Genomic DNA, 25,708 nt, shown 5'->3' on the forward strand with positions numbered 1-25,708 from the left:
GCACCCTCTGCGGCTGAAGGGGCCATTACGACGGCCGCCGCTCCCCGAGAGCCCGCGGGCAGAGCCGCAGGGCCCGGCGGGCCAACCACGCTCCCCCCGCCGCCGCCGCTGCTCCGTGTGGGGCGGCGGGAGCTGCCCGCTCGGTATCATTCCGCAGGGCCGGGCCAGGCTCCCCTCCCCTCCGCCCTCTCTCGCCTATACACTCACACAATAGACCCGGCCTTCCTCCCCCATATCCGGGGACTATATGCGGAGCCCGCGGAGGCTTTTTCGCCTTCTCGCCGCGCCCCGCTCTTCCACCCCCGGGCGCCTATCGCGCTCGCCCGGCCGCGCTCTTTACCTGACTCGGTGCCGGCCCTGCTACTCTCCCTGCTGCCTTTGGGAGGCCGCCCCCTCGGCATGGCTGCCCCCACCCCCACCCGCCCCCCCCCCCCCGCTCCGCTCCCCCCCCCCCCCCCGAGCGCGCGCACACACACACACTTGGCAACGGCGGAAGGACGCGGCGGTTGGTGAAGGGGGGACGAGGGGGCGGGGACGAGAGAGAGAGCGAACCCGGCCCTATACAGGGGCCGACGGGGACTCGGCGCCGTGGGAGTAGGCCGGGGCGGGGGGGGGGGGGGGGGGGGAGTTGGCGCAGGCGCACAGCGGCCCACCGTGGGAGGGAGGGAAGGGGGGGGGGAGAGGGAAAAGAGCGAGCGGGGAAGAGGCGAACTCACGGCAAGGCCAGGCGGCGCAGGCGCACTGAGCGCGCCTCGCCGGGGAGGGGAGGGGGGTACCCGGCGGTGTGAAAGAGGTCGCGGAGGGGCGGTGGCAGGAGGGCTTAGTTGCGCATGCGCTAGGTGGGGGGGGGGGGGAGGATCTATGTGCCTGTGCGCCGTGAGGGGGGGTGGTACATCCGGGTATGGCGGCGCATGCGCCGGGGTGCGGGCGGCGGCGGGAAGCGGCGGGCGCTGGCGGAGCGGGGTTGTGCGTGGCGCGGTCGGGGCCTCCGCTCCTCCCGGCCGTACGAGCCGGCACGGCGGGTCTGCGTGCCTGTGGGTCCCGCAGGAGGGCTGAAGCTTCCCATTCAGAGCGTACAAACGGGCGGGGCGGCCTCAGGTCCGGGGCGATCGGGCGCTCTGGCGCCGTTCCCTGCGGGCGGTCGTTCGCTGCCCCCTCCCCTCCTGCGCCCTCCGCGAATTCTGGTTTTAGCCCGAGAGCTCTGTAACAGAGTCTGCAGGGCGGACACGGGGCTCGGAAAGGCGTTCGCCTCCAGCACTCATCCCTGTCAGGGCTGGCGGGGTTTGCTGCTGAAATACCGGTCGGCCTGTGACCTTTCTGAGCTCTGCTGCCTGAATCGCGTACTGCGTGAGGAGACCTGGAGAAGGGGGGAGGGTCCTAAAAGATCATTTAACAGCAGTTTTTCGCTGTCATAAGCCATAGTACTGAATGCTGTCACCTGTGTGCGGTGGAAGTGTGCCCTCTGGAAAGGTATCGATAAAGATGGAGATGCTTTCTTTTATTGATAGCTTGTTCCAGGGCTTCACGGGTTTCATTGTTTCTGAAGACACGGCTGTATGTCGGGTTTGAATTCATAAGGCTTCAGTTTCTAAAATGAGATTTTTATTGCACCTCTTCCTTGCTAAATTAAAAAAGAAAATACAAAACACTTGCTTTTGATGGGCGACTTGATTAGTCTTTTTTCATCATCTCACTAGTTTGATCTATGTAAGATTCCAAAGCTTTCTCTGAGTTACATTTTCCTTCTGCATCTTTTAATTTTTAAATACCCTTTTATAAAGGGTGTATATCTGTACAAAGGGAACTGCTATGAGAATGCTGCCTACAGTGATAAAATGACCTTTTTGTTTGTTTGTTTTTGCTACTCAGTCTTTACCCAAAGATTGATCCAAAACCCACCTCCCGCTGAGCCAGGTTGCTGCTGCTTAGTTGCTCAGCTGTTAAAATGCTCAAGTTCTTCTTGTTGCTTTCCAGGATATCCCTTTTTTCCTCTCCCCATCCTATATGGCCAGCACTTGGCTGGGTTCTTTATTTCAAACCATACAGTGTTTCAGTAGCCTGTATTAAAACACGCTTAATATCATGTAGGCTTAGTTAAGCAAGCTGGATGACCCTGTCCTCGTTTATTACGTTCATTACTTTAATGTCACTTGCTGTAGTCTCTGCAGATAGTGTTAAGCAGGTACTTCAGATCACTGATCAAAAAAAATAGAATCCTAGAATCATAGAGTGGTTTGGGTTGGAAGGGACCTTTAAAGGTCATCCAGTCCAACCCCCTGCAATGAGCAGGGACATCTTCAACCAGATCAGGTTGCTCAGAGTCCGGTCCAACCTGACCCTGAATGTTTCCAGGCATGGGGCATCTACCACGTCTCTGAGCAAGCTGTTCCAGTGTTTTACCACCCTCATCATAAAAAATTTCTTCCTTTTATCTAGTCTAAATCTACCTTCTTTTAGTTTAAAACCATTACCCCTTGTCCTATCGCTACAGGCCTTACTAAAAAGTTTGTCCCCATCTTTCTTACAAGCCCCCTTTAGGTACTGGAAGGCTGCTATAAGGTCTCCCTGGAGCCTTCTCTTCTGCAGGCTGAACAACCCCAACTCCCTCAGCCTGTCTTCATAGGGGAGGTGCTCCAGCCCTCTGATCATCTTCGTGGCCCTTCCCTGGACTCACTCCAACAGGTCCGTGTCCTACTTATGTTGGGGGCCCCAGAGCTGAATGCAGTACATCCAGGTGGGGTCTCATGAGAGCGGAGTAGAGGGGCAGAATCACCTCCCTCGACCTGCTGGTCACGCTTCTTTTGCTGCAGCCCAGGATACGGTTGGCTTTCTGGGCTGCAAGCGCACATTGCTGGGTGATGTCCAGCTTTTCATCCACCAGTACCCCCAAGTCCTTCTTGGCAGGGCTCCTCTCAATCCCTTCATCCTCCAGCCTGTATTGATACTGGGGGCTGCCTTGACCCATGTGCAGGACCTTGCACTTGGCCTTGTTGAACCTCATGAGGTTCACATGGGCCCGCTTCTCAAGCTTGTCCAGGTCCCTCTGGATGGCATCCCATCCCTCAGGCATGTCAACCACACCACTCAGCTTGGTGGTGTCTGCAACTTTGCTGAGGGTGCACTCAATCCCACTGTCTATGTCACTGATGAAGATATTAAACAGTACTGGTCCCAATACGGACCCCTGAGGGACACCACTCATCACTGATTTCCATCTGGACATCGAGCTGTTGACCATTACTCTCTGGATGCGACCATCCAACCAATTCCTCATCCACCAAACAGTCCACCCATCAAATCCATATCTCTCCAGTTTAGAGAGAAGGATGTTGTGGAGCACCGTGTCAAAGGCCTTACAGAAGTCCAGCTAGACGACATCCGTAGTTCTTCCCGTGTCCGCTGATGTAGTCACTCCACCATAGAAGGCCACGAGTTTGGTCAGGCAGGACTTGCCCTCGGTGAAGCCATGCTGGCTGTCTCAAATCACCTTTCTGTCCTCAGCATAGCTTCTGGGATGATCTGTTCCGTGGTCTTCCCAGGCACAGAGGTGAGGCTGACAGGTCGGTAATTCCCAGGGTCCTCCTTTCCACCCTTTTTAAAAATGGGTGTAATGTTTCCCTTTTTCCAGTCACCAGGGTCTTCACCTGACAAATAAGCAGGCTGGATGCTGACACCTGTAAACTATAGCAGCAAAACATTACTTAGTAGTTTTTACATCACTGAATGTTAATTAACACTTTGTTAATTCATTTATCTTGTTCTGTGGCAAATGTATGGACCTATTTTTTTCATCAGTTTTAAGTTATATGCCTTTCAGATACCTAATTAAATTGCATGTAAAAACTTGCCTTTAGCTACCAAATTTAATCATATCGAAGAATGAAATCAGGTTTTTGGAATGCAAGGTTTCATTTCTTCCTGAAGGCTAGGGTTGGGTAAGCAATATTTAGATATTTTTTTCTTCTTCTATCTTCAAGTAAAAAGTGTACTGTATTTCATTCTCTCTGCAGGAGTGCAGTATTGATAAATATGGAAAGGAGGACTGAAGCTGCTGTGGCGCTTGCGGGGGGCCCCCGTGAGCTGACTACTCACTACAGCCCAGCTACGGGCAGGGAAAAGGCAAAGAACAGCAGTGGCCTCTGGTGGTTATAGGCTAGTTCTGTGCTGAAAATTAAGATTGCTGGTCGTTTCAGCAGTGAACTACAACCTGCAAGTACATGAGACAAGGGGACAGCTGTTCACATGATTTCAGTTGGACCCTAGGGACAGGACTCAAAAACAAAGAACCCCAACTGAATCAGTATCTAGAAAAACTTTGCACAAGCTCATTATTTTAACTACTACTCCTGATTTTGTTCTAACTTTGTTATCAGGATTATCTGTATTTTGTGTTGAGGTCTTCTGCTTTAGGATTAAGAACTTTGAATCTTGAGTTTTGGTTCAGTTTTAAAAAGAACTGATGCACACTTTGCAGGAATGTAAGTGGGATTGTCTGTGCAGGCAACTTCGGTCCGGACTGATAGTAATGAAAATTGTACCTCATTTTTCAAGTCTAATGCAAAAGCCAACTTTAATTTCTATTTTAGCTTTTCAACATCATTGTTCCCTGCGCGTTCTTTCAGTGTTCAGCAGCAGCACATACAGTCATGGTTAATTCTGTACTGCAAAAATCTGTGCATCATCTGTTCCAGATTTATGTGGTGTGTTTGTTGTTGCCTATCAGTCTTCTAATACTTCTGCATCACTCTGTCATTCTGTACAAAACTAGTTCTGCATAAAAGTAGAAAAGACATGAGGTTTTACTTCAGATCCTCGAGGGGCCTGTGGTACTGGGAGACAAATAACAGTTTATAAAGGGTATATGGAATAGGTGTTGAAGAGCATAAGAAAATAACTTTTTATTAATAAGAAAATTCAGTGGTAAATCATATGCTTAAAATATTGTCTGTAACTTTACAGCCATTTTCAATCTATCGAGGCTGTTTAATCTCTGTGTAATTTCCCTTCTTTGTCTGTGTGATTGATGTAATATTTGTCACCTGCACTTTGCAACTCCTGGAAGAAAGGCACTGCATGCATAGCTAAAACTGTTGCTCTACTTGTTAGTGAATCTATTGTCTACATTTGCAGAGATGATGATATTTCAAAATATTTAAAATCTGTTCTGGTTTGTAAATAATAAAAAAACCTATTACAGTCTTTCTCTAAAGTCTCTGGCATTACTCTGGAGATGCTACACAGGAAAATTCTCAGTTTTGGGGTGTGCCCTAGCATTGCAACCCAGTGCCTTCTCAGGTGAGAGCCTAGCAGACCGTTACTCATGCTCTGCTATCCACGCAAAGGAAACGTGGGTCTGTTCCCCAGATGGAATCTGTAACATAATACAGAGAGTGCTAGCTGGTTGGCCCTTAAGTCTTTCTATCATGAATTTTATCTGGTATCACTAATTTCTAGGAAGAAAAGCAGCTATAGTGTCAGCCCTTAAAATATGCAACATGAAAATTTATGCTTGCTTTTTATCTACAGATGAAGAATATAGTGACAGAGAAAGGTTAACACAAGGCCACAGAACAAATTGAATTCTAGGTTTTACTACCAACTAGTAGTACTTGATGTGCTACTAAATTTTAAGGCAAACTAATGAAATCCGGTGAACCATCTCAGTAAAGCTACTTACTAAGTAGGGTACTATTTACTGTTACATTTGTCAGACTCTTACTGTTGAAAGAGACTATTTTCAGTTGCTTATGGCTTTGCTACACTTGAACTGTTTGGACTAAAATTCCCATGCCAGCTGTCTAACTTCAGTTTGGGTTTGCTTGATTTGAACAGACTGCCTCTATTTGTCAGATTATGTTGCAACCTTTTTTTATTAAGAGGGCACATAAATTTGCTGCGCTCATCAGTGAAACCAATGATAGAAAATTTTGACTCTAGCATGAATTTTAAGCCAGGATGCTAAACTCTCCAATGCATTGCTCTCTCCAATAACACTTCAAATTTATCCTTTTTATACATGTTTCCAAAAAAATTATTAGAATGTGCTCAATAATTTTTTTTTTTTTTTCATTCTAAGGAACTGGGTCATGTAACAGCTCTCTGTCCATGTTTTCCAAGCTGGAGCAGCACAGTACTTTCCCTGAGTTAAAGCTGTAGGTGTGTAGTATTCCAAGTTGGCAAATCCCTCCACAATTTGCTTAAAATCATGACATTTAAATAAGTATAACACCTTTTGAATTCTCATATTTTAGCTTTTGCATATCTGAATGCTTGTGAAGTAGAAACAAACATGCTTCTAATGAATATATTTTTGTATCATGGTTTGACTTTAGGCAATGGCATTTTAAGAAAAAACTTTGCAATTTTCCCAGCATGATGGAAATACTGATACACCAGAGTAGTTCTGTGTTCAGCCAGAGGTGAGAGAAATAAAGGCCATCGCAATATCCTATGTACATAGTATAGCCAGGCCTTCATAGAAAGGTGTTTCAGTAGCTATACCAGCACATTTACCTACTGTACGCACAAAACAGTAAATACACTTAGGAGTGACTTGTACGTGTTGTTAAAATGAAATAAGCTGTACCAGGAAGAGCAACTTCATGCTTATAGGACATAACCTGAACTACAACCTGCAGTAATGTGGAAATGTCAATAAAAGCAGCAGTCTTCTCTCATATTACTATAATAGCAAACGCTAGAATGGACCTGGTGTATATTTAGCATGTATGTAATTGTTAAAATTATACGCTGTGAGAACTGCAGTATACATTTTGTATGTAGGATTTCACTAAAGAAGTAGTTTTCCAATGGTAACATATTAATTTCCAAGGGAAGATAAATGTTTTCTGCTTTGCTAGGTTAGTTTGTTCATTTATCAAAGAAAGGGTGCCTCCTACTTTCTTGATTTGTTTTTGTTTGGCTAAAGGACTTGGGTTTCCAGCCCTGTCAACTAGCTTGCTTCTAAAGGTGCTGTTCCAGTGGAAAATAGTATTTTAATGAAAAACTAATACTCTGTAAAAACCTAATGTTTACATTCATTACAAAAAAAGGATTAATGAAGATCGAAAAGGTAAATGAAAATACTGTTAGCCACTTGAATAGTACCTATAAAATTCTTGTTGGCAGCCATAAGGCTGCATGTACAGCTCAGTACTTTAAGAGAAAATTCAGCATAGTGAGGTAGTATACTGTCGTACTATAGTATATTGAGATAGTACAGCTGTATTAAAGGTGAAATCTTAGTGTATTTTGAGACCGGGACTGCTAATCCAGTGAGAACAACACCGAGCCTAGCAGCTTCTTTTAACATATGCTGCTGAACTGAGATTATCTCACGTCTGTGTGACTTTCATCTGCTGCCAGCTGGGCACTAACTCAAACTGATCATCTAAAGGATAGAAATTACATTCGTTATTGGTGTTGCGAGTTCTAATGGGATTGCTATGAATTCCTACAAAACTGTGTAATCTAGGTTGGTTCCTACACTGGGATTTGAAGGCTCATTCCACGTTTAAAACTGAACACAGATATCACAGTTTTCTTGTGCAGCTTTCCTAAATGTGCAGTTATTACTATCACATTGATCAGTCTGAGGCTCTATGACTAGAGCTGTGTCTTTTCTATTGCATTTGATTCTCCCATTTCTCTTCTTTTCATGTAATGTATAACCTGTGGTGCAGGTACTCCACCAGCTGAACTGTATTTTCTGTTTGTGGGTGTAACATGCCTGGAAGACGTTCCAGTCCTTCAAATACAACCTGCTAATCTTCCAGTAGCTTTTCTGCAGGGATGCCATAGTGTATTATCTGCTCTAGATGGTATGGGGTGTTGGGTTTGCTTTGCTTTTGTATCTGTTTTAAATAATTTGTCAGAAATTTAGTCTAATAAATTTCATGATTTCTTTTAGTGACATTGGTTTCTGTGTTGTCTGTACTACCTGAAATTGCAGCCTCTAAGCTTTCTCTGTATGTTTTCTTTGTGTGTCCTTTTTTGGGGTAATTACATGATCCTTGTGGGTTTATGATCATGCATTGTATAATTTTAATCTGTCTTTTTGTGGTTGCATTTTTGCTCTCTATTCCCCAGTAATAATATAGGATTCTTCATAATCCACTAGGTTCACTGATGCCTTACTGTGTACTTGGCATTTAATTTCCTGTTTGTATGCTGCCTCGTCTTGATGTCTTATGATAGGCTGATGTTTATGTTTTCTGTTTTATGTTGCCTTTTTTCTCTCTTCCTCCTTCCTCCTCTCCTCTTTCCTCTCCTCTTCCATCTCCTTTTTCCTTTTCCCTTGTCTACAAGTTTTGGCATGATAATTTCTTCTGCTACAAGTGTATGACCCCAAACAGAAGGTCCGCCCATCATCTAATTTTTCTTCATAGTACACCAGGAGCGATTTTATGTGATCCTGTCATTTTCCTGTCTTCTCTGCTCTGTATTGCTTTTTGTTGTTTTTTTAGTGTTGGGGGTGGGTTCTTGGGCAGGCTTTTTGCTGTGTTTCTGTTCTTTTCCTATGTTAGATGCCAAATTATCTCTGAGACTGCTCTGCTGGAGAGTTGCTGTTCATATTGCACTTGTCTGTATCTCTTCATAATGTTAACACAGAGCTTTTGCATCTTTTCATTCAGTCTCCTGCAGCTTCATTCCTATTTCTAATTTATGAGGATTTTAATCTGACAATTACACAATTCAGCTATCTTGCATAATTCAGAAATGTACTGGTCTGTTGCTTCCCCAGATTCTTGACCGCAGTTGTTTTTTTTAAAAAAAACCCCTTTCATTAGTTCTTGAGAGAATGTAAAATCCTAGAAGGCCTCTAAAAGCATGAACTTCCCTGGTCTTCTCTTGGTATATCCAGATGTTGTTGGAATATGTAGTAGTCTTTACAAGTAATGACCAAGATAGGCCTTTTCAAATGCCTTCCTATGTCCGTTTTGTTGTAAAGAATGCCCAGTTACTAAACATATCATCTTTGTGACTACAATGAGTTCATGATTTCATGTATATGCAAGAGTAAACTTGTTTTTGACAGGTGCATGTTTCAAATGTTGAAAGAAAGAGTGGAGGCTCAGGACTTCATTCTGTCTAAAGACATCTCCTGCAAAGCCATTTCTGAAATGAGGCTTTTCATTCATAGAAATTAGACTTCACATATTTTTTTATGTTTGGAAAATCGGTCTTTTCATGTGAAGGATGTTTTTAACAGAAAAAAAAAAATCTTTCTATTTGGGCACTACTTGTATTTGTCCAAATATATTGTATTTGCTTGTATTTGGACATGCTACTGAGCCCTGGTATCTGGATCCTGTGTAGACCGTAGAAGCTTGACAACTCAAGTACACAGGAATTGTTTTTCCCCCAAAATTTTCAATGGAAACAAACTTACAGACTTTAGAGCTAGACTATGCGTAGGAGTGACCCTGAAATAGGAGTTACCCTGAAATAGGACTTTTCGCTAAATACTTTGATCCTGAGGAAGAAAAAAATAATGTTTTCCAGGTTCATTCAGGAAAGGGGGAGATCTTAGCTGCTGTAACCAGTGCTAATCCATACTTTATTTACATAGGTAGCTAAGGGATTTTTATAATTTCACAAGCATATGTTTTTGCTACTTGTTGATGGGAGTCTTTCACACTGTATCACACACATGGGTATTTATTAATATAAATGAGCCTACAGTGAGAAAGCACAAAAAGAAGTGAGTATGTGTTCGCAGGGAAGGTGACAGTAAGAAAGTAAGCAATTATACTTCCTTGAACAACTGAAATACATTGCATTTATTAGAAAAATCTGATAAAAGCATTTCTGTTTTAAACTTAAGCGTGAACTTTTCTAGGTCAATGTAAGTATCTGAATGTTCATGTTCATAGTCTGGTCATTTTGGAAACTCATGTGATAGCAAACAATGCAATGTAATCAATTGGTTTGTGTTTTTATGGTGTTAATTCATGTGAAGGAGCGATACTGTATACAGAGTCCTTCTGGGGATGTAGCTGAACATTGTGAAATACTTGGTGGCTGCTCTCACTTAGGAATTCCCTCCCTACCACTCTTTCATTGATTTTTCCTCTCTCCACAGCTTGTCACTGTGGGCTGTGCTGGCACGGTTGTCCGGGGGGGCACACCATACTTGAAATAGATCACGGAACCGACCCCATTTTAAAGGACAAGCACAATAATACTGGAGCCAAACACAAATGCCATCTCCTCAGCCAGATATTAAAGCTGCAAAAATCAGGGAGTTGGATTTACCAGGAATTGGGAACATTGCCTTGATAGAGCAAGACCATATGAGAGGTTTCGTAAGGGAACTGGGCTTCTGGCACTTAAAATCAGGAACATTATAAGCGAGCTGGTAAACGAAGAAGTGGTGAGAAAGCCAGCAGGTGCAGAAGAACATGTGGTTTGAAATGGAACTTGTGGTACAGGCAATGCTATGGGAATTCAGATACATCGGTCAGAGGGGAGAAAGATCAAACAGGCTGCCAGTTAAAGAGGAAAACATGGCAGAAACAAGTGCTTGAGATCCAGGATGAGGGAAGCAAGTCTAGCCCTAAGTGAAAGAAGTGGCATAGTACACATATCAGAAGCTTGACAGAATAAAGATAATCCACAGCAGATTGTAACACCAAAACAAAAAATTTGGTGATGAAGGTGAAAGATGAAGTAGACCTTCTTGGTAGCGATGTAGTGTTACATATTTTTTAAAAATTAGAAACTAATGAAGAAACTCCCCACTTCATCAAGCAACCTTATGAATCTACATGGACTGAAATTTGAATCTTAAATCAGAAAAACGTATCATTGGCTTTGTATAACTGCTCAGCGAAGACGATAATACTGGTTTCAGTATCCTAAGACCATCAAAGAAGCAGCCAAAGCAGGAAATAGAGTAATCATGGGCCTCCTCGGTTACCTACAGCGATCGGGCCAATCCTACACCAGACCATAACACGGCGATCTCCATCAGTACCTGTGTCATGGGGCACCTGCTCAGGGAGAGCCCAGGAGGGTCTGCAGCCCGCGAGCTGGTTCAGAGCAGCACCCAGGGGCTGCCTCGGAGCCCCACAGCTGAAGGGTTGTTCTGCGGCGGACGCTGTGGCACGCTCGGCTTCAGTAATTTTCTGGGAACAGCTGCGGTTGGGCTCTCTCAAGAAGGGGGACTGCGTAAAAGAAGCACCTTGTTAAAAAAGGTCAGCTAAGAGAATTAAATCCTCTTAGTTCGCCTGGAGTTTATTTAGGTCACCACCACGTTGGAAGTGCGGGGCCAACACACCCTGCTTATGCAGAAATGTGTGGGAAAAGGCAAAAGAAAACCCACATAGCTAAGGAGCAAGTGACAAGCATCATGAAAGCAAGGAGACACTCTTCGAAAAACCGATGTCCATATTAAAAAAAATGGAAAGGATAGTAAATTCTGGCAGGTAACATGTAAAAGCACAATAAGACAAGACAAGAAGAATTTTGAGGAGTATATAGCAGAAGGATTCACAAGTAACAATAAATCTTTCTTCAAATATATCAAAAGCAGGACGTAATCAGACTTTGAAGGACCAGGATGATAATCGTGGTATAAAGAGAGCACTTGGGAGGGTTAGGCCATTGCAGAGAAGCTAAATTAATTATTTGCATTGGTGCTCGCTGCACGAGAAATGGGGCAGGTTCTGATCTAAAGTCTTCTTTGTGAGAGACTCCTCAGAGGACCTACGTGGAGAGGAAGTGACTACCGAAGACAAGACGTGGAGCAGATAGAGCACACAACGAGCAGCACATCACCAGGACAAGGTGGTGGTCACGAGAGAGTTCAAAAGGAATTCAAGTCTAAAAGAGTGGAATGGCTCCTCAAACATGACAGTGGTGTAACTTCTTGCACAAAGCTGCCTTAGCGCCCAAAGACCAAGGACAGTTGAAAATCTGAAGGCAATTTTTAAAAAAGTTTTGAGAAGAGACCTGGAGAACTACATAGCTTTTAAGCATGGCATCTGTACCATGCAGATTAGTTGGCAGGAACAGAGTTACTGAATATCTTGATAAAATGATCTTTTTGGGAAAAGCCATGTTAGCTTTTCTGAAGTCTTTTCAGCAGTTATGTGGATAACTGTGATGTGGTTGACATAGCTTACTTGGTTTTTCCAAAAGGCTTTTGAGAAGTGTCTTATTAGAGGCTTTTAGGGAAACTTAGCACCATGTCATGAGAGGTTAAATGGTTAGAAGACAGGAATAAATGGTCAGCTTTTGCAGTGGAAGGTGGTGACAGATGAGGTTCCATAAGATCTATGCTAGGGCCTTTGCTGTTCAACAAGCTCGTAACTGACTTTAAAAAGCACATTAGCAGTGAGGTAATCAAGTCTGGTGATATTAATTTATTCAGGGTAGTAAAACTTAGTGACTGAGCAATAAAATGACAGCTGAAATTCAGTGTAGATAAATGTACAGTGCTGTACATAAGGGGAAGAAATCCTAATTTTACTTCCATGAGCTGTGAGCTGACCAGAGTGAGAGTTGGGAGTTATGATAGATAGTCACACAGAAACATCACTCAGTGCTCAGTAGTGATCAAAAGAGTAAATCGAATATTAGGAGCTATTAGGAGAAGAATGAAGAACAGAAGAGAAAATGTCACTCTGCCATTATGTAAATCTGTGGGTTTGCCATATCTGTACTGTGTTGTGCAGTTCTGGCCTTGTCTTTCCCTACCACCTCCAAAAAAGACAAGGGACTGGAGGAGATTTAGTCAAGGTCAACAAGGATGATCAGAGAGAGAGAATAACTTCCATATGAGAAATTACTTAAGCTGTAACTGTTTAGACTGAAAGGAGATGTTTTCAATGACAAGGGGCAAGCTACAGAAGAAGGAACGAGGAAGAAACTAAAATTATCATTAGGGGCAACAAATGATAATAATCATCATAATTGTAATAAAAAAAAAGAAAGTTGAAGGAAAAGTGAAAGGGTAAAAACCATAAAAACAGAGAAATAGAGATACTAAGATACTAAGCAGAATACCTCTGAATAGCACCTGTTGGGCCCTAGGGGCATCCAAAGACTTGGTGAACGCTGCCCAGCAGTTCTGTGCACAGAGACATTGCAACATGTATGACCACAACTGAATGCAAAATACTGGACTGAATACTTTTTTTAAATAAATACAATTATTTCGATACTCTTTTACATTTGCAATTTTTCAGCTGTTGTATGCTTTTTATCTCTTTTAACTATTTTGTTGAATTGCAAACTTTTAAACCCATATCTTTTAATGTATTTCAGAGTCCAGCTCCACATGAAGTTTTTGGATGACCTTCTGGGACTCTAAACTAAACAAAACACATAATAAGTTCCAATTGACATCAGGAGGACAGCTATTTGAATGAATTTTTCTCTATAATCTTTATCAGTATTTGAAGACTATACCAGCTCAAAAATACATCAGTCAGCATCACAACAAATCTTTATTTTAATATTTTTCCTTATTTAAATAAGGAAAAGAAACCAATTGTTCATCTATTTTCTATAATTCATCTATTATTATTCTTAAAACCCCATAGGACTGAGACAACCAGATAGTTTCCAACCAGTTTATGACTGCTGGTCTAATGTAGACCATTAGTGGCTAAATTACCATGGGTTGTAGTTAAAATCACTGCAGGTGTTCTACTTAACGAAGTGTTAGTTAGGTGGCAGATGACCGTAAAACATTGGGGTTGTGTGAGTTGTCAGTACAGGAGAAGGAAAGCATAAATGCCAAGCAGTGTTACATCAAAGACAGACACTGAGGATTGCCCTTTACTGATGTTAATTGTAGTCTTTGCTACATTCAGCATCTGCTGACCTGGGCCAAAATGTAGTTGCCAATGTGTATGTGGAAAACTCTGTAAATTGCTGGTAGATCACATACGCTCATATCTATTTTATAGACATTGTAGACAGCAAAGGCAGATGGGTTTACTGAATTTTCAAAAGTCATACAGAAAACTAGGGGCAAACTCAGGGTTAAAACCCCAGACTTCCTGATTCCAAATTCTGAGAGGGGATGAGGTGAAGAATAAATTGTAAAATCTTCCTAATTAAAAAACAGACATCAATTTCATATGTAGGTCTTAGCAGAAGAGCACTCAACACTAACAATTTTAGGGATGCCAGTAATTTAAAACATCGTTTCTTTTATGAAGTGTGTTTCAGAATTGTTGCCTTAATTTATCCCTACGTAACATGAGTTGGGTAATACATTTTTAGGAGAAGAACAAATGATTTTGTAATAGCGTATGTCTGGACTCAGTTTCCAGGTATGCAGTCAACTGCACAGAAACCTAATGCTGACTTTCCTTGGGGGAGGTTAGAACAACTGCATGCTCATCTTCCATGTGAGTTATCTGCCTGGGCTGCCTAGGTGTCTGGCACAGAACTTCATCATTATTTTATTACCAAAGAAGTAACAAAAATGGGTTATTTTTGTGGACACACGAAAAGAAAGAGATGGAAAATTACAGCAGTTTGCCTCATAATTATTTACTAAAGAACAGAGAAGTGTCAAGACTTTGGAGTCGTGATTTAAATACTTCATCATTTAAACACCTGTTGCCTCCTATCCTCCTCCCCAGTATTTCCTTCTCTTTTTCTTGTTAATATTTGTTGTTTTTTCAGTGCTCACTGGCATTGCATGTCTTACCGAGCTTGTCTATTCTTCTTCTGTTTCATACACCCCATTGCTACACCTCTGTTCACATCATCCTACCTACTTTGTTGGTGTTTGCCTTCCCCAGCTGTCTTTTTTCACTCCTGGCAATTTGTCAGAGGTAGAAGCAAGTGGAATCTTCAAAGATGTTGGATACAAAATTGTAATACCCTTCCACTTACGTCAGTGTGTTTTGTAGCTTGGCCAAGTATGGATGCCTTTCTAGGGAACTTCAGCAAGTGAAAGTCTGATGATTTTCAAGTTCTTGTTTCAAAGGATGTAGATAACTGATTTTTTAAAATGCAGTAACGTGAGAGTTCATATGAAGTGAGCGAGCTATTATCCCTCACGTAATTCTTGAAAATCACAAAAACATTTCATCTGAAACACTGACTCTCTCTTTTTTCCTTTGATTTAAATCTGAAGATGACGCTTATCCCAGAAAAGATCAGCCACGCAGTTAAATTGGCAATGAAATTGAAAATGGTCTTATACTGGGCAAAGTTAGGCAATCTTAACAGCAGGTGTCAGTGTGAACTCTGCCTGTGTAATTAAGAGTGAAAACAATCTGATTAAGAAGTTTCAGTGCCATCACATGATATCCTCAGCTGTGGATCTTAAAGGCTCCTTTATTATTCAAAAGTACTTTCCAAATATTGTTGTTTCACATGTCCGATATATATCACATAGTTACAATATAATAATCAGGCTATTCTTCTGTCTTGTCAGCAATTTTCACTAGCAGCAGCACCATAATGAAAACTTTGAAATCACACCTCTGAAAGCAGCGACCATATATGCAAATATCTGATGTTATATAATGTCTATTATATTTGCTTTATAGAAGAATTTGCTAAATAAGTGATAGGGTTGATTGAAAAGACAGACTAACCTCTGAAAAGACAGAAACAAAATAAAACATAATTTTGAAGAGATTTGAAGAACTGTCAGTGGAAAAAAAAACCTAGTGTAGAAAGTCACTGAGGCATATAGTAATAAAAATCAATTGTCTGCAGAGCTGGCTGAACAAGTTGTAAGAAGTTAATGAAATGAATTAAATTAGAAACACCTGGTAACTAGTAAAGTAGGGGGTTTTTTAGGGTGGAAGAAATGAGCACTTACTTTTATCTTGAAATCCATTTAGGTATTCCCTCTTCCCTTCTGCTTTTAGCCAATACCTTCACCCACGTATTTCTGTGCTAGGTGCAAAAAGATATTTTCTGTTATTGCAGATCTTTGGAGTGCCTACCTATATTTGTTCTCCAGTACAGGTATTCCAGCCATTACACTGTTGGGATATTTAGTCTTCATTTTTCTGAGAAGAGAGGCATAGAAATTTTTGTCAACATGATTGCTTAACAATCTGGTTTATGTGAAAGCTGAGGGTAATCACAGATCAGGCAGCTGCAGGCTTATTCTGTACTAGACTAGATAGGCGATAAAAATCTTACTTAAACTAGAAGACATATGGAAGATAATTATTCCTTTAAAAGTTCTGCTATACATATATACATATATATATATATGCAGAGGAGCAAGGCTGGAAGGCAGCCAGGTTCTCCCAGCTGAGAATTCCCCTGGCACTGGGGGACTCAGCTGGCATCAAGCCCACTTCGCTGGCTCCTGCCCTGCTCCGTTCCTGTGCCATAGGGCTGCAAGTACCTTGCCCTTCAGCTATACTCAGCTGGTGTACATAAAGAAGCTTTCACCAGGATTTGGGACAGTGTGAGTCTGTCCTGAGAATCAGTGATCCGTAACTGCCTCCATCCTTCAGCCCCCCTCTGCACCACCAAAGATGTTTCATCTGTTTGGATGTGTGTTTTGTATGGCTCCCATGGTGTATTGCCTGAGTGGCTCCAAAATGGGAATGTATTATCTTCCCGATCCCTGTAAAGTAGAAAAGTTCGGCTACTCCCCATATTACGCATGGGGAATTAAGGCAGTGCTTTGTTTCTGCCGACTTTGAAATCTGTGTTTGAATTCAAAGAGCCAAATGGCTTGAGCTATGTCTGTATGGCCTGGAGGAGCAGGAGCTCAGGTACAAGCCGGTCCTGCTCTCTGCCTCGGATTTCTTTTTTGGAGAGGCACCTTGATTTTCCAGATGAGAATCAAAGTGATAGTCAACATGCAGGCAGTCCCCAGGGTACTTTGACTCTGGCCCCGAGTAACAAGACAGTGTAAATACAGCAGAGATCTGAAAGCCAGAGCTATTACAGCGATTAGGTGTCCGTAATTTCAGCACAGCACAGCTAAATTTGATGAGATTGGGACTCAAGAATGGAATCCAAAGCCTAGAATTTGGGGACTAGCCAAAGTTAGGATAACCCCAAAACATCATGTTTTGAGGAGCCACTTAAAATTATCCCAAAGGTACCAGTAATACCTAGGTTTGAAAACTCATTCTGTTTGGGAATTGCCTATATCAAGACTGCAAGGTAAGAATCTAGATTTTCCCTGAGAGTAAGTACTCACAAGTAGGAAGGGAACAAGTAAACTTTGGTTGTACTGTACCTTCTATCCTAATGGCTGGAGCATTTAGCCTGCAAATGCAAGACACTGGCCCTTCCACTTTGTCTCTTTCCAGCTGGAAGAATTTAAAATCAGCATCTCTTTAGGGCTGCCTTAACCATTAGGGTGCTTGGTGGTCTGCTTTGGGGTGTCATCATCTTATTGCAGGCTTAAGTGGATTGTATTGGAGGCAGAGAAGCAGCATAATCCTGTAGCCTAACAGATTAGACATTATGGACTGGGCTGTAAACAATTTGCGCAAAACAAGATAGGACTCTGCAGGAGCAAGAATTAATGCTCTGGTCTCTTGGCTTCGAGGACAGTACTTGGGATGGTGGGCACCCTCTTCTGATTACTTAGAATGTTGAATATTGACATATTCTGCCTTTAAATGTAACTGCAGCCTGACGTACTGCATGGGATTAATCAAGATACAGAAAAAACAAGCTGCACCTCAAACTGTTTCTGACTTTAGCTGAATGCTGTGTCACCTTTGTTGCAGTGGGATTAAAATAACGAGAGGGTGGCTTGTTAAAAAATGGAAAAAACCCCCCATCCTTATGGTTTTGGCTATCAAAAGTAATTCCAACTGAATGAAACTTTACCGATTGGGTCTTTACTTTCCTGAAGCCTCCTACTTGTCCTCAGCACTAGTGGGAAAGGGATGGGAGTATGTCTATACTAGCAAATAAAACCGTTCCGAAGAATATTCCCAGGCAGGGAAGCCAACTGGCGTGGACTGACTCGCAAGTACACTGGTAAACAAACAGAGCCAGGCTCCAGAACAGGGTGGCTGGATGCAAATCCTTGGGTGGTAATGGTCTGTGGGATGTTCTAACTCCCAGACCGTGCCTGGGAATTGCTTGGGAGACTGCTAGTTGGTACAGGCCAAGAGCATGCCAGGGACCGCTCAAATAATTTCAGAGCAGTCATATTGCAGCGTCTGGGAATGCTCGCAAGCGCTGTTTAATTCACTACCATAGACATAGCCTTAGGTTCACCGGTGTATTCCACAAACTCTTTTCAACAGCGCAGAGATGATAAAGACTGGTGATTATTGGTGAGGAAAGATTTAAAATTAAATCCTGTCTCAAATACCTGGTTTGGTGTGAACCTTTTCACTCTTGAGAGATACAAATTTATAGTTTTGTTCTGGATTTCTGGTCTTGTAGTATATATCTTGTTAGTGCAGCCAACCTTTTCATGACTCATAGTAACATAAGATATCTTGAAGATGTCTACAGGTTTTAGAATTAATTCTGTGACCTTTAGGGCAAATTTAGGAGTAGACAACTAAATTTGAAGTGCTTTGTGTCCCTCTTAATATACAGAAGCATTCTTCTGTGCAGAGTCTTCTCTCTCCAACACCTATTGTTGTCTTTGATACCAGTTACTTATTTAGAAGATGATATAATTTTAAAACTATAATTAGAGGGGCTTAATTTGGGGCGCTGGATAGCATATTATCTATAGCTATCATTAATACCTGTAGCTAAAAAGCATGATTTGGTTATGTAATTGTACTAGGCTGGCAGAGAATCCCAGAAAACAGATAGGTTTGAAAGACTTTCAGGTTTTGAAAAACATTGCTTAGTTTTCTTGTGCAATTAACTGTGCTGATTGTGTAGGAATTGAGTGAAATTATAACCATGTTCCATATTAACTTGATACAGAAAAACTGAGGCAATGATTAGGTATGAACAGAGATTGCCTATTTGAATTATCTTAATTTGTTAATTATCACAGTTTTAAATCTTATAATTCCTACTTCCTACTGCTCACTAAATTTGTTTGTTGTGCCCTATGTTAAATTAGCTGAAAAGGAACAGATAATCCCCCATAAATTTTAAAATCTATTTGAAAGCACCTAACACATGAAGAATAACTGATTAGCCTTTACTTTGAATTTAACTTCTTTTCCTGATTCTTACAGTCCTTTGCAAATCTTGTATGAGCGAAAAAAGGTGGGGGTTTTACCCCATCAAATATTCTTTTCTCTTGGAAAGGAAAATCACCTCAGCATAAAGAAAGCATAAAGAATTCAGCTTTAACCTGAATAAAATGGTTCCCTTTTTCTCCAAGTTATTTATTCATTCAAGTATCTTTATCTGAATTGCTCTTTACTTACAGAAGTAATTTAAATCCCCTGAGCCCACAAAAGGTCAGACAAAAGCTTCTGTCACAGCCCTAATGCCCTTCACTTTGTATTTTTATGGAAGTTTTTTTCAAATCATGATGATAAAGGAGCAAGGCCCTAAGAGGATCACTCTGAGGATCCTGTGGTCGGCATATTATAGGATATTTTCTTACTTTTTTGTAAAGAAATTATGTTTGTATATTTCAAAGACTAAGATTTACAGAAAATTAGCACATAAAGCTGTGGTAAAGCAACATAAAGAAGTCAGAACAGAAAGAAAATGGCAGCTTTTATTACAGCATATTCTTAAAAAGCCTTTTGGTATCCAACTGTTGGAACAGATCTGCAGCACTAGATCAGATGGTGTCATTGTTTGTGCAGGGTTGCATTTACTACCACACAAAAAGGATGGAGTAAATATGAATTAATACAAGCATCTTCATTGTAAAAGAAAAGTGAAGCTAAATAAGCAAGCAATAAAAAAATTTATTCTTCAGTTATGCTATATCCTACAGTCAGTTGAAAAAATGTGTTTTTAAAACTCTTCCTTCCACTCTCTTTCAGCATCACTAATTCATTTAAATCCTTCCTCCTTCTACAGATAACATAATCTCTATGTTGTGACATGATATTCTAGTGCTATTCCAAAATATTGCGAGACTATTAATTTAAAGATAGTGAAAAGAGACGTAAAATTACATAGCAAACAAAACTAGGAATGATGGTTAGAAGACTCCATTTTTAGGTGTTTTACCTAGATCTGAATTATCATCGAAGCACCTATTCCAAAAATAAAAGTCCACAAATATGGGTTGGGACAATGTGATGCATGAACTTTTAAAATTTTTTTTTATTGTGGTGAACATATTATGTATGCATAAATCAAATATTATGATTGCCAGTTTTCAGGAGCAAAGCAGTTCAATAAATAGATCTTTAGGACTGGGAGTGACTCAAGGTAAATAGGTTTGGTTAAAGTACTCCACGAGCAGAAGACTGCAGTCAGTGTCCTCAATGTGTAAAATCTGTGACGTTTGGTGTTTTCTTGTAGTCTTATGACTCTAGGAACTGGTCTATTCAAGAAAATCACCAAATACCACAAAAATCATGACATAGCGATGAGTTTGCAGCACTAGAAATTTGTGTCACTTACTCATGTGTTGTCACATCTCAAATCAGCTATATCAGTTCCAGCTACCTGGTCTCAGTAAATCTCCCCAGTTTAGGGAACTTCAACCAATACCAAAAGTTGTGGCATGTTCTCTCAGTTTCCCACTTAATTTCAAATCAAAGACAAGGTTGCAATGGTTGGTGGTAGTTGGCTTGGTTGGAGTCTGCGGGATCTGTGGTTTGCTGCAGTTTGTAGTTTACAGTCTTCTCCAGGGATGCTGAGTAACACAGACAGCGTGCCGCTGAGCCAGCTGAAGCTTTCTGCTTTTAATGACCCCTGATGGACAGTTAACTGCTGAGATTTTACAATGGAAGTAGCCAATGTTGAGGAAAATCCAGGGACTATAAAAGTGAAGAAATAAAGAGCATTAAAAAAAATGTTTTTATAGGGTGAGATGAAGGAAGTACAATTTTCTCTTTAAATTTAGGGAAATTTGATCTGAATTGATCTCTTACTCACCGAACTAATTTAAACACCACATGTCTTTAAAAGGTCAGGCAAAATCATCTTTCACAAACTTGATAGTCTTCATAAGTTACTATATATTTTCGTGTCCACACAGATTGTTGTTGACTCAATATGACACATCCAAAAAAGCCTCCACAGTCTATTAAAAACAGGCAAGGGACAAAGAAATACAGTTTCTTTAATGCATAAAATCTGACTAAAAATGGAACAGGCATGAAAAGGACTTCATGCAGAAGCTGTAGGATATTTTCTAATCTTGAATAGGTACCTGATGGAAATTGCCTACTGATGAAGTGTTGCCAGACAGAAGAAAAGATCTGAGGATTAGTGCTGCAGCTGGAGGATTGGTGAAAGAGCGATATGAAAATAGAGGGCATAGGAAGGTAGAGAGGAGGCTGTGCAGGGACTTGAAATTTATAGACACCAATTAAATGAGATGACATAGAGAAGAGATGCTTAAATGAGTTGGATGACCAAAAAAACCCATACGTCAACAGGTCAAAATGGAAGAAGAGATCACTAGTGGAGGAGGAGCAGAGCTGAAAAACAGGTTTAAATCACTGAAAAGCATGGGCAAAGAACAGGCAGAAGTAGAAGACTTGTTTTCTGGAAAGAACAGGAGTTACCTCTCTAGAAAAGCGGGGAAATGGAGATAGCCAGGGACCACAGCAGGAGAGATAACAGTGTAGTATAGGAGACTGTGAATTACGGAAATATAAACATAGTGGTTGGAGGGGCCTCTGAAAATCACCCAGTCCACCTGCCTAACCGAAGGAGGATTTTTCAATGGCTGATCAGGTCAGCAATGGCTTTGTCTAGCCGAGTCTTGAAAACCTCCAAGGATGGAGTCAGTCTCTCTGTCCCAGAGCTGCACCGCGCTCTTAGCGAAGACTTTTTTCGTAATGTCCAGTTGGAACTTCTTACGCTGCACATCGCTGCTATTGCCCCTTGCAAAACTATCTGCAACTACCATAAAAAGTTTCTGTCATCTCTGTATTTCCCCTTCAAATAGTTGCAGGCCACTATTAGCTCACACCATATTTTCTTCTTCACCAAACCAAACAGATTTCTCCCCACTTACGTGAAGAGCTATGCCTATAGCTCCTTTCCGTCTTCCTACGACTTTGCTGGACTCTCAAGTTTCTCACCATCCCTTCTGAGCCAGGGAGTGGGTGAAGCAGGACACTGTATTCCAGGTACAGCCTCACTAGCACCAACAAAAGGGGGATAACAACTTGCCTTTATCTTCTAGCCACTCACCTTCTAATACAGCCCAGCATGCTGCTTGTTTTATTTGTGATGAGAGCATACTGTTGTCTCTTCTGTGGAGGCAACTTGGCACCCTCTTTCACCCTCAGATGGCATCTTACAGAGTGGCCTAGAATCTGGAAGGAAAGGGCTGAAGATTAATACTAACACCAGGGAGAGGCAGGTCGACCTGAGCAAAGTTTCCTTTTTAACACACAAGAGTCACAAGAGCAGGCCTGGAAAAAAAACAACTGTTCCCCAAGAGGAAAGAGGTAAGATGCTAGGAGGGAAGAATCTCATCATCATCTTTTGGAATAAATAACTCCAGTAGACTCTTTCATACATTTCCAAAGGGTTACAAAGGCAAGGTAAAATTGCAAACTCAGATTATGTTAGAACCACAGACTAATTTAGATTGGAAGTGACCTCTGGAGGTCATCTGGTCTGTACTCTGCTCAAAGCAGAGGACCAACTTTGAAGTTAGATCTAACTTGGAAGTTAGATCAGGTTTCTCAGCAGATTCTACAACTTGCATGGGCAACCTGTTTCGGTGCTTGACCACTCTCCCAGTGAAAGCATGTTTTCTAAGATTCAATCAAAATTTCTGTTGTTGCCACTTAGGACCATTGCCTCTTACTTTTTCACTGTGTACAAGAGGTAACTGTCCCTGTCATGTTATTGTAGCAGAAGAGCCCCCGTTAGACTTCCCTTGTACAGGCTGAACAAACAGGGCTCCATCACCTCCTCGTGTGCGATGGGTTCCAGCCTCCTAGTCACCTTGGTGGCCCTCCAGTGGGTTCATTCGGGTATGTCCATGTCCTTATTTTACTGAGAAGCCCTAAACTGAACACAGTACATCAGATGTGGTCTCCTAAGTACAAAATAAAGGAGAAAAAACACGTCATTTGACTTGCTGGCTACACTTTTCCCAATACAGCGCAAGATGTGGTTAGCCTTCATCACCGCAAGGACAGAGGGAAATCTCTCTGATCCTTTGAGAGGAAAGGCAGTGGTGTGTGAAAGCAGCAAAAGCCAAGCAGGTTTTAAAGGCTGGTTTTGGAGGACAGTTTTGCTTATGAGGGCTCAGTCACAGTCACTGAGAATTTTTTATGAGAAGAGGAATCTCTGAAAATGGACTCCACTTAACTGTTGGAGTGCTGTTCTTCTGCCCAGGTGAGAGGAGTTTTAAAATGGAAGCTTTAAACTGTTCTCATATTTACAGCGCTGTTTAAAATGTAGTGTAGCTGTACATAATTACTTCATGTCTTGGAAGCAGCCTGGCTGCAGCAGTATGGAGCACAAGATAGGTTTGCTTATGCAGTTCAACCTGATGTTTAGAAATTGCTTGCACAGCAGGGGAAGAGTGACATGGAGATTCATGTTAATTTCCACACTTGGCAAAAGTACAGAGGAAGAAGAAAATTAGTAAAATAAAAGCACTATAGTGGTTAGAAGGACTAAAATTAAATCACATCATCTTCATCCAATATCCTTCCATTCGATTTTCAGTAGATTTAAAGTATTTAATACTTTACTGTAATGCTGTAATTGCATGGGAAATTACAGAATAAAACACAGAACTGAGGTTAAACAAATAAATGTCTCAGAAAATGGGTTCTTCATTACCTTATCTCCCAGTCCCTCTCCGCAGTCCCTTCAGATTTGAAGCATTTGGGTGCCGCTCTGGGATGGCAGAGAGATTCAGTATCTCTGCAGTGCCTTTTCCAGTATGTTCTGGGTTCCCTTTGCCTGTTGGTTCATGTGTGATCAATATGTGCAAAAACATGTTTCCAACCACAAGTACAAAGAGCAAAAGTTCTCAGAGCAGAAGTTTCTGCTGTTAGTCTTTAAGCACAGCATCTTGCATGTTAAGCTGTTACATTTCATTTGATGGGTATTTTTCCACTGCTTAAAATTATACGTCTATATGATATTCCAGTCCTGGTTTGCATTGTTGATGCTTCCCAAATATGTGACATCAACACATTTCATGCTGCTTGTGTCATGACCATTAAAGAAAAATAATAACTAACATTGATCATAAATAGAGGCACTGATGGATTCTACCCTAGAGTGGTGTTTTACCTACCTTACCAGCCACTATGACATACATGTATAAGAGGGTGACAAAACCATGAGGGGGAGAAAAGAGCTGTTCAGCTAAGGGGACAATGCTGGCAGAATAACAAATACCTGTGAAGCGACCATAATTAAATTTAAGCTGTGAATTTAGAATCAGGATTCTGACAGTCAGAGAAGTGTTATTTTGGAACTGGATCTCAACAGAAGTAATGGAAGGAAATATACTTCTTGAAATACACCTCTTGAAAAGAAGGCAACTTCTTTTCAAATGATACTGTTCTGTTCAGGTAGTAGAACTCTGGACTTCTGGACTTAGTGTAACACAAAAGGCACTTGAAACTAAAGCATTTTTGCATTTCCATGTCCTTTTTTTATTGAAATATAAATAAATATATTACTCTACCTCCTTGAAACTGGCTGCTTTTTGTCTTGAAACAGCAAGAAAAGTGCAAACCAAGATTTCTTGTTTAGTTTTAGTCCTGAAAGCGGGCGGGCAAGATGGGCTTACAGCCATCCTTTTTTTCTCTGGAAAGAGGGTGAGTAGTTCTCCATGTCTGTCTCAGACACAGCATGGTTGTCACTTTCCAAAGAAAATTATGTTTGGGGGAAAAGCTAATCAGATTATCAATCATTTTTTAGACAGAGTAAACCATTCTGGGTGAAATGCTCAAAGGTATCCAGACTGGGGCCAACTTTTCCTGAAAGTAGTTAGTATGACACTTTTTTTAAAAGGCATAGAATGAAATTACTACAAAAGGAAGTTATTATATCATAGTTGAAACTGTTAATATATAGTCATATTATCATAATCTTTTCTCACTTTACAGGTGTAGCTCTGTCATGGATTTTTAAACAGTGCCCTGGAAAAATGAGTCATGGTTCATTTTCAAATAAAAGTCAAACAGTGAACCTTCAGGCTTTAACATCTCCGTATAAATCTCATATGTCACATCACACTTTGGTACCTCATGACAAAATGTCTGGTTTATTGTGCTGTAAAATATGCAAATATTACTGTGATCATAATTCTATAAAGGCTTGGAAGGTAAATTTCTCAGTTTTGCACATAAAGAAGAAATTCATTGCCTTCGGTAGGAGTGGTTAGCCAATATTTAGAGCCTCTCTGCATTAGGAAGAGAAATGGAGAATAGCCCAGTAGCAACAATCCTGGTAATTTACAAGAACGTATGCGGCATCCTGTTTTCTAGGAAATAGTCGAAATAATCACTGTAAGGCAGCTTCTTTGTTCAAAAATCAAACTCTGCCTGGCTTTCCAGAAATTTTGCTCCAAATAACCCTGCATGTCTTGCTCACATAGGTATGCCCTTGACATCTCTTGCTTTCTTCTGGGTTTCTACTCCTCTCATATGTATGCATCGGTAATCAGTCTCCCAGCACCCCGGGGACCTTCTCCATC

General features: G+C 41.4%; 1 protein-coding gene across 13 annotated transcripts in view; it reads right to left on the reverse strand.

Moving 5' to 3' along the window:
• ZNF236 (zinc finger protein 236) overlaps nt 1-791 on the reverse strand; it is a 98,996-nt gene extending 98,205 nt beyond the window's left edge. For 9 of the 13 annotated variants that reach the window (XR_008235365.1, XM_052788377.1, XM_052788376.1 and 6 more), the window contains exon 1: nt 341-415. Coding sequence is in view for 8 of the 13 variants with exons in the window: in XM_052788377.1 (XP_052644337.1) it covers nt 341-401 (61 nt within the window). In the remaining 5 variants the exon portion in view is untranslated. Of the gene's footprint in view, nt 1-207; nt 274-340; nt 416-478; nt 507-552; nt 586-716 lie in introns of those variants that run through there. The other 4 variants (XM_052788383.1, XM_052788385.1, XM_052788386.1 and 1 more) reach the window with 4 other exon arrangements.
• Nucleotides 792-25,708: the final 24,917 nt, after the last annotated feature.

Source organism: Harpia harpyja, chromosome 5 (genome assembly GCF_026419915.1).
Source record: "Harpia harpyja isolate bHarHar1 chromosome 5, bHarHar1 primary haplotype, whole genome shotgun sequence".
Taxonomy (NCBI): domain Eukaryota; kingdom Metazoa; phylum Chordata; class Aves; order Accipitriformes; family Accipitridae; genus Harpia; species Harpia harpyja.